The sequence below is a fragment of the Oncorhynchus keta genome, unplaced genomic scaffold (genome assembly GCF_023373465.1).
Source record: "Oncorhynchus keta strain PuntledgeMale-10-30-2019 unplaced genomic scaffold, Oket_V2 Un_contig_18978_pilon_pilon, whole genome shotgun sequence".
Lineage (NCBI taxonomy): Eukaryota > Metazoa > Chordata > Actinopteri > Salmoniformes > Salmonidae > Oncorhynchus > Oncorhynchus keta.
The window spans coordinates 6,111-15,558 of NW_026281217.1; the positions used below are offsets into that span (position 1 = coordinate 6,111).

General features: G+C 42.6%; 2 protein-coding genes across 3 annotated transcripts; both read right to left on the reverse strand.

Moving 5' to 3' along the window:
* Positions 1-265: 265 nt before the first annotated feature.
* Positions 266-2,689, reverse strand: ccl27b (chemokine (C-C motif) ligand 27b). Its single transcript, XM_052504248.1, has 3 exons — positions 2,499-2,689; positions 2,157-2,274; positions 266-562 (listed from the first exon to the last, which is right to left on the reverse strand). The coding sequence occupies exons 1-3, from the start codon at positions 2,593-2,595 to the stop codon at positions 439-441; spliced, it is 339 nt and encodes a 112-aa protein (XP_052360208.1). The 5' UTR covers positions 2,596-2,689; the 3' UTR covers positions 266-438.
* Positions 2,690-2,807: 118 nt separating this feature from the next.
* On the reverse strand, positions 2,808-9,161 carry LOC127920328 (hematopoietic SH2 domain-containing protein-like). 2 transcript variants are annotated; one of them, XM_052504246.1, is made up of 8 exons: positions 9,083-9,161; positions 7,204-7,325; positions 6,706-6,898; positions 6,519-6,608; positions 6,203-6,368; positions 5,586-5,944; positions 3,454-3,526; positions 2,808-3,163 (listed from the first exon to the last, which is right to left on the reverse strand). In XM_052504246.1, the coding sequence occupies exons 3-6, from the start codon at positions 6,717-6,719 to the stop codon at positions 5,744-5,746; spliced, it is 471 nt and encodes a 156-aa protein (XP_052360206.1). In that variant the 5' UTR covers positions 6,720-6,898; positions 7,204-7,325; positions 9,083-9,161; the 3' UTR covers positions 2,808-3,163; positions 3,454-3,526; positions 5,586-5,743. The 2 variants fall into 2 exon arrangements, with proteins under 2 accessions (XP_052360206.1, XP_052360207.1); XM_052504247.1 differs by having other exon boundaries at positions 7,204-7,294; positions 9,083-9,155.
* Between the last annotated feature and the right edge of the window lie 287 nt (positions 9,162-9,448).

Below are 9,448 nucleotides of genomic sequence, written 5' to 3' on the forward strand. Positions count from 1 at the left end.
ATTTTAAACCGTCCCTCGCCCATACCCGGGGGCGAACCAGGGACCTTCTGCACACATCGACAACAGTCACCCACGAAGCATCGTTACCCATCGCTCCACAAAAGCCGCGGCCCTTGCAGAGCAAGGGGAACTACTACTTCAAGGTCTCAGAGCAAGTGACGTAACCGATTGAAACGCTATTTTGCGCGCACCGCTAACTAAGCTAGCCGTTACACTGGTCACTCACCACATTTGAGTTGGCTAATAAAGCAAAAGCTAATTAGGGTTAATTGAAAATCACAGTTAATTTATTAATGATTGAAATATGAACATTATAAAAAGGCAATTTAAAATATTTTTTTTTAATGTGTAAACAGAACAAAAAAACTTGAATTTAAAACACATTAATCAAAGTTGTCACGGTGACTCCACTGTAGGGAACTGGCAGGATCTATACCCTCATCTTCTCATGATTGAGTTCAGTTTTTCCCGCATCAGTTGAGCTTTCCTAATCTGCATGGCAACTCCCAGGACCTTCTTCACTCTTGGGTCTGCACAGTACTTCCTCCCATTGGCATGTAATCTACAGTACAAGAAGATAGTGGGATGTTGAGGGTGCAGTCCAGATATAGGTACTTCTCTGATCTTTACAATGCCTGAAGAAGTATTTTGCATCTAATCAACCACATTAACATGATGATGGAACTCTAATGTGTATCTGGAATGCACCCGCACCAGTCTTATGGTTATTGGCATGTGTAACAGAAGTAGGGAATAGGGAATCTTGAAAGATAAGACCAGAGGTGTCATGCCCATCGATCTGCTCAGATTTGTCCACATGTTTTTCTCCAGATGTTAAATGATTTACTAAACTTCATTTTATAATTGTTTATAAAAAAGATCTGTCAGCTGTATTTTCAGGAGGGGGCACAATGACTGGACCAGGCAAAGAGTACCCCCCACCACCACCACCACCACCACCCATTCTTCCCAGTAAGTGGTTCCTTCCTAGGTGCACCACGGAGCAGAGATATGGTAGACAGGACGCTAGACACTATAGTGTGTGCAGACCACAGGCGGCCGGTAGCACCTTAATTGGGGAGGACGTACTCATAGTAACGACTGGAAAGGAATATGTGGAATGGTATTGAAGACATCAAAAAAATGGTTTCCATTTGTTTAATACCATTCCATTTACTCCATTCCAGTTATTATTATGAGATGTCCTCCCTTCAGCAGCCTCCTGTGGTGCAGACAGTCATCAGTGGAGGAGGAGAAAGAGTTTGATATGATTTTAGTTGCAAGTGATGGGCACGATTCACAGGAGGTATGTTTGTAAATTAATTAATTAGAACAAGCCATGTACAGTAGCCTATTTATTCCTTCATGATAAATACATTTTTAAAAAACAAAATGTTTCTGTATACTACAAGCCACCTAGCAATTTTATGAAGTTGGCTTTAGCTAGTCAGGTTCTCAATCTCCCAACCTAATAACTAGCTACCAAGCCATTTCAGGATAATCAAGTTAGAGCAGCTTGTCTATCTTTTCTGGCAAGCCTATGGGGTTGTTGTGTTAGCAAAGACAGTAGCCTGCCCTACATGCAGTGGCGTTCTACTACTTAAGTAGTATCTGTACTTTACTTTTTATATTTTTGCCAACTTTTACTTCACTGCATTCCTAAAGAAAAATAATATACTTTCCACTCCATATATTTTCCCTGACATCCAAAAGTCCTTGTTACAGTACATTTTGACAGGAAAATGGTCAAATTCACACACTTATCAAGAGAACATCCCTGGTCAGCTCTACTGCCTCTAATCTGGCGGACTCACTAAACACAAACGCTTCATTTGTAAATGATGTTTGAGTGTGCTCCTGGCTATCGATCAATAAAAAATTGTGTTGTCTGGTTTGCTTAATATAAGGAATTTCAAAGTATTTATACTTTTGATACTTAAGTATCAAAAGTAAATGGAATTAAGTATATTTAAAACCGAATACTTTTGGATTTTTACTCGAGTAGTATTTTACTGGGTGACTGAGTCATATTCTATTAAAGGTATATCTTTACTTTTACTCAAGTATGAGAATTGAGTACTTTTTCCACCACTGCCTACATGCACTATTTTCTTTCGAGAAATTGTGACATTACAGAACAAGTGGTGAGGACTCACACAACAGCGTCGATCTCACATGCACCATGGTTGTGTTGGACATCATATCGCTCCACTCGCATTAGTAAACTCAAAGGAATGTTCCTGGATGTCCCAACACAACATTTTGGAATGGCTCCTGAAAGAGGCAGTTCATTCATTACAGTAACCATGTCAGAACTACACAAAGATCCAGAATTCACATGATATTCCGGAGTAACAGATGAATAACCAATCCCCAAAATGCCTAATGAAAATCCATCAATACTGAATCAATTAGAAACCAGCAAGATCATGCCCCTCAAGGACTGGAGTTGTGCACACAGTATATAAATACACATTTTCACTGGTGCATCACATTACCTTGGATGGAGTATATGGTGACACACAGCACAAAAGCCAGAACCCTGAGATCCATCAAGGAGATTTGGAGTCCTACAGTATCTGGTTGATTAGACATATGCCACTGTCTAATTTGGTTGATTTAGATCTATGTCACAGTGTCAGACTCCTGTTTTCCTGTTGTGATCTGTCTACTACTCTGAATGTGGTCACTGGATGGAAATATATCAGTTAAAAACAAAACCACTCCTCTCTACAGGTCTGCGTGCCTATTGGCTGATTCTTTAACGGTAAAAAAAAAAAACTCACTGATGACTGAAAGAGCCATGATGTGTTAACACCGAAGCATTTTCATGCAGATTTTATTATGATGGGGGAAAAAACAAACTTGAGGACAACCAGATATCTAAAATGTAAACAAATAAAAATATTCAGTAAATCACAGAATGTAAACATTCCCACTGCATAATTTACATTTAAATAAACAAACAATACAATCAGAAACATAAAACCCCTTAACACACATCAATTTAAATCGTTACAAAATAAAATACTAGTAAACAAGGATGTATCTCCTTATAATTTGTTCATGGATAAAGCTTAGACAGAATATGGTCCAGTTAACTCATTCAGTTGGGGAAAAACAACAAATAGCATTAACTCCCTCCATCCCATGGGTTATGAATCTGCAACAGACACAAAAATAGCATAAGACAGTGTAAACCACTGCTTGGCTAAATACTTGTTTCTATTTGAAAAGGGGTTGGTTATTTATATGTATATAAAATACATGCAAGAAGAAAGGCGTGCACACTCAGACTTGCACAACATTATAGTGTTTTGGGAGGCTGCGTGGGAACGTAATGAAATGTAAATGAATAGAGCTGACATCATTCCCTATTCTACTTGATCGAGACATGTCTAAAAACAATATATTGCACAATGTTATGCCCTGCATGCCAGAACTATGACCTACCGGTCCTCCTCCAGGAGGGGTTGGTGGTACTGTGAGAGATAGAGGGGCTCTGATCCTGGCCATCTGGAAAATGCTGCAGAAACGATTGACCCACATTAAACAATTTAAAGGCAATGCTATCAAATACTAATTGAGTGTATGTAAACTTCTGACCCACTGGGAATGTGATGAAAGAAATAAAAGCTGAAATAAAAATCACTCTACTATTATTCTGACATTTCACATTCTTAAAATAAAGTGGTGATCCTAACTGACCTAAGACAGGGAATTTTTATTAGGATTAAAATGTCAGGAATTGTGAAAAATGGAGTTGAATTTATTTAGGCTAAGAAGCATGTAAACTTCCGACTTGAACTGTATGTGTGTGTGTATATATATATATATATATATATATATATATATATATCAAGGTCGTGAACTAACAGGTTATAGAGCAAACAATGCAATTATCACAACACATAGGTTGTAATATGTTATTTTATTTTTTTCCCCCCAGTGATTTTACACACACCACTATTGTTCATAAAGTAAGTGTCGTCCAAAACAGAGTTTGGTAAGTGACTGCGTCGCTTTGCATGGCACAGTACCATGGGCAGGCAGAGACATCTCCTTAGGAGGACCAATAGAATGGTCAGAAATCAGTACACCCTGACCACATGGGGCACCGGGTCACTCAAAGCAAACTTGCCAACTGGTACCTCTTCCCCAGACAAGGCGTGTGGTTCGTACTTGCCCTTTCTTGGGAAGTAGCTACTCTAGTGAAAATGGGATTCCCATTTTGGCTGTGTGCATGGGAGTCCATAAAGTTATTCAACAAACCTGGACAGATTGCCAGGATATGGATATGGGCTGTCAAACAATCAACCCTGAGACTGGTGTGTTGTTGGTAAGTAGCAGTGGTGTAGTGGCGCCTGGAGAAGTGGGTATGCTCGAACTTTGCCAAAATTTCCCCAAACGGCCCGCCCACCGAAGGAAAGGCGCCTCTTATTAAAATGAGAAACTTGGACTTCATATTATGAGGCATGTCTTACCTTGCTTCAAAGAAAAGCCTATAGGCAAAATGCACCATAGAAATGTGGAGACGTTTATTTTATAAAGACTTCCTCATATGAGTTCTCCTGTTCTATTGGTTTTCTTTCAACTTTCTATCATTGTCTATCAGTCAAAGACATTATCCTAGTTATATTAGCAACCCATGATGGTTGTTGCATCTTTAGATCTCCCCTCTTTCTACATTTCCATCTCTGTCCATGAAACCGCTCGCATGAGTGGTGTGCATTTAGAACGGTATTTTTTCCGCAAATGGAATTTTGGAACATTTGCGCACAGGTCTACTGCCATGTGCACATTGCTGCGCCTAAAATGTGAACGATGGAGCATTCTGAACTGCTCCATCAGCCTTATTAGGGCTCCTGGGTGGTGCAGCGGTCTAAGGCACTGCATCTCAGTGCAAGAGGCGTCACTATAGTACCTGGTTCGAATCCAGGCTTTATCACATCCGGATGTGATTGGGAGTCCCATAGGGTGGTGCACAAGTTAAATTAAATACATACAAATTAGAGAGGAAGATATGCATAGCTAACATTGTACCTGAAGACAGGTTTGCTCCCTGTTAGCTAGCTAGCTCATAATCATGCAAACCTATTACATATTTGATGCATGTTGCCAGCTTGCTTTCAATAATGTTTCAACTCAAACTGGTTAGCTACTGTCCTTCTGTTGTGATTGAATGGCAGAAACAACCACACCCGCCAAGACAACTCTTATTTGCCTCCAGCCATGGCCACTGGCATTTCTTAATGAGCATGGATGAATAACAAGGTCAAATCAGGAAGTGCAGATGCCCTTTAATGGTTCAACAACACCATATAATGACTGCTATCTATACGCAGATGTACCTACACAAGTTCTAGCAATAGACCAAAATGTACCCAATCAGTTCTATAGACTGACATTTCAAGGTGTGTAATTTCATTGATAAACAATGGTAACCTGGATCCAGCATTAATACATAGGCCATTCAACTCAACACCATGTGTCCAATCACACATTAAAGTCTGCCTCTTCATCTCTCGCTCCCTCCATTTATCCATCCTTTCTCCCTCTTCCCTCTCCTTATCATTGCCTCTCACCTGTTGGATCTCCCTCATAGCCAATCGGATGGAAGGATACAACCGGGAACGACCTGCTCTTGTGGTCAGTCTCGTCCTCCTCTTCTTCCCCCTCTCCTCTCTCCCCTCTACTCCCTCCACGGGCCTCCCCTCCTCCAGCCACGGCCCGGTGTCTTCGGTCAGATATCCGCCTGAGGACAGGTGGTCTCTGGGACTCCAGGCTGGGGCCCTGCCCGGGGGCAGGAAGAGCCGCTGGAGCTCCAGGTGGACAGAGTCGGGGTTGACTCACCCTCCTCCCCAGACTTGGGGCTCCCGTGGTTGGCTGTAGCCAGGAGGTCCAGGCCCTTCAAGTCCTCGTAGTCTGTGTTCTGGTCACATGTCTGAAACAGCAGATTCAAATTTGCTTACATTAAATCAGTCCATGCATGTAGATTGTAGATTATAAAATACTTGCTATAAGCTTTCTGAACAGCTTATGGCTCTTCCCAGACAACATAAAATGCATAAATGTTTGACGATGCATTGTTACTGTTCAGTATTGCATACAGGTCCTGGCAGACCCTGTTCAACTGTGGGTATATTCAATACAGTATTTGACAGGAGCCAGACCCTAAAAAGGGGTTTGACCCGATGCTGACCTGTCCACAGGGCGTGCTGAGCAGCTCGTTGAAGGGCTTGATGCCCACCTGGCTGTGGTGTTGCACCAGATCAGGCAGGGAGGGGTGGGCTTTATCCTCCCCCAGGATCACATACTTCCCGTTGGACTGCATCTCAATCATAAAGTGCCTGCACCGGTTCGCCCCCCTGACAGTGGATAGACGGAGAGGCCAAGGTCAAAGGGTACACATAGGTCACAAAAGATGAGGTCCAAACGGGAGGTTAGGGGTTTAATGTCTCATGTGTCTTTGGTGGATGAATCTGTGTTCAAATCCAGTTTGTCATCCTCAGTCTTACTTATATGTTAGTGTGTAGCCCTCCCGGCTCTGTCCCACACGAATCAGAAAACAGCCCACAGGCTTGTCCGTCATCAAATCCTCTGCTTGTCTATAGAGGAGACATACACAGAGAGACTTGTTAAAACCACAATTAAATCTGAATGAGAATTTGCATACATGTGCATTTGACATCCTCTCTTACTGACCTGCGTGTAATCATGCCATGGAACCAGCAGGGAAGGCTCCATTGTGGACCACCTTGCGGGCCTGCGTCTCCTTGAACCAGCGGATGGTGTTCTTCCTCTTCTTGCTCCTCTCCCTAGCTCGCTCCTCTCCCCCTACCTGGCCCACCAGCTCAGCCAGTTCAATATGCACCTCCAGGTTGTCAAAGGGAGTGGCCTGGGAGAGACAGAGGGAATCATAAATCGTAGGGTCGTTTAAGGCTCAGTTTAGGGTCAAATTTAGTCATCAAAGACTGCGAGTGGATGTCAGGGTATAGAGTGGGACATCGATTGCCAAAGGGTACAAGATCAGTCAATAGCATGGTTCCCACCAACATGCTGTCTGTGGGCTAGCCAGTGCTGGCTAGCACCAGAGATGTTTAAAACAGAGAGGCTCAACATGAGATTACTCCCTGCAAATGACTTCTTACAGTTCTCAATTAAAATCAAGGTTACCGGTGTAGACTCTTGAGTATGGCTCACCTCAAACTGTTTGCTGCGGGGCCGTGGGACAGGAGCCAGGTGGGTGGCAGTGGGCAGGGTAGAGCGAGGCTGGGGCTGTGGCTTCTTTTTCCTGGGTAGGGGCACAGGTGGAGAGAATGGCCCTGAGACACACACACACACACCCACCCAGATTAACACAGCACTCAAAGCTACACTGGCTGTACAAAACATTAAGAACACCTGCTCTTTCAATGCCATCGACTGACCAGGTGAATTCAGGTAAACACTATGATCCCTTATTGGATGTCACTTTTTAAATCTACTTCAATCAGTGTAGATGAAGGGGAGGAGACCATAACATCAAAAACCAAAGATACAAAAGTTGTTTATTATTCTAAATGCATTTCAGAATATTGTCACGGTCTGGTGAGAACTTCAACTCCATTTCTAGTACGTTCTTGTGCAGACTCAACTGTATATCATTGAATATCTGTGTTGTATTGAAGAAAGTCCTCCAGTGAAGTATTGATTGAAAAATTACAGCTACTCAAGGAGGATCTTTAAGCCTTGAGACATGGATTGTGTACGTGTGCCATTCAGAGGGTGAATGGGCAAGACAAAAGATTTAAGTGCCTTTGAACAGGGTATGGTAGGTGCCAGGCAGACTGGTTTGTGTCAAGTTTCCCATGTGTATCAACAATGGTCCACCACCCACAGGATTTGATACAACCTTGGGAAGCATTGGAGTCAACATGGGCCAGCATCCCTGTGGAACACTTTTGACACCCCTGATGAATTGAGGCTGTTCTGAGGGCTAAAGGGGGGTGTAACTTAATATTAGGACAATGTTCTTAATGTTCTGTACACTCAGTGTACTCATACAATGAGTGACAAGGATCATTACACATTCTTGAATGCTGAATTATTGATCTAAGTCAGACTGAAATGTGTTTGTCAACGTGCACAGAGAGAGTTTGGAGAAGGGTGGAGGTAAAGAACTCAATTAGAACAGCGTTAGGGAGAAACAGAACAAGTAGGTGAATTGTCAGTAAAGGGAGATACAGTGCATTCAGAAAGTATTCAGACCCCTTGACTTTTTCATGTTTCAGCCTTATTCTAAAATGAATGAAATAGTTTTTTTTTTCTCTTCATCAATCTTTTGGCAAACGCCAAGCAGGCCATCATGTGCTTTTACTGAGGAGTGGCTTCTGTCTGACCACTCTACCATAAAGGCCTGATTGGTGGAGTGCTGGAGAGATGGTTGTTCTTCTCAAGGTTCACCCATCTCCACAGAGGAACTCTGGAGCTCTGTCAGAGTGACCATCGAGTTCTTGGTCACCTCCTGACCAAGGCCCTTTTCTACCGATTACTCAGTTTGGCTGGGTGGCCAGCTCTAGGAAGAGTATTGGTGGTTCCAAATTTCTTCCATTTAAGAATGATGGAGGCCATGGTGTTCTTGGAGACCTTCAATGCTGCAGAATTTTTTTGGTATCCTTCCCCAAATCGGTGCCTTGACATAATTCTGTCTCAGAGCTATATGTATATTTCCATCGACCTCATGGCTTGGTTTTTTGCTCTGACATGCACTGTCAACTGTGGGACCTTATATAGACAGGTATGTGCCTTTCCAAATCATGTCCAATCAAGTTGTACAAACATCTCAAGGAATGATCAATGGAAACAGGATGCACCTGAGCTCAATTTCGAGTCTCATAGCAAAGGGTCTGAATACTTATGTAAAGAAGATATTTCTGTTTTAATTTTTTAATAAATTTGCTCATATTTCTAAAAACATTTTTTAAATACATTTAAGAATCAGGCTGTAACATAACAAAAAGTGGAAAAGTGGAAGATGTCTGAATACTTTCCAAATGCACTATAGGTGAGTAAGAGAGAGAGAGATATTCTGCTTCCTTACTCTTGTTCTCCTGCTCCATGTCCAGTCGCCTCCTCATCTCCTCCTCCAGCTCCCGCTCCCTCCTCTTCTCCTCCTCCTCTCCTCCCTGGCTTCTCTCTCTGCCCTCTCTCTCTGGGCCTGCCTCTGTCTGTGCACTTCCACCAGCAAGGACAGGTACTTCCTCCTGCAGCGCAGTGAACGGTAGTCTGCAACACACAGCAACAGTGAGAATGTCAAGAGAGAGAGAGAGATGCAGTGACAAGAGACATAGAAAGGAGAGAGAGGTAGGGAGGAGAGAAACATTAATGAATGCTATTTGTGATAAAGGACCACATTACGATGCAAAATGATGCTACAGTAAGCACAGGCCATGAAATCAAGATACCG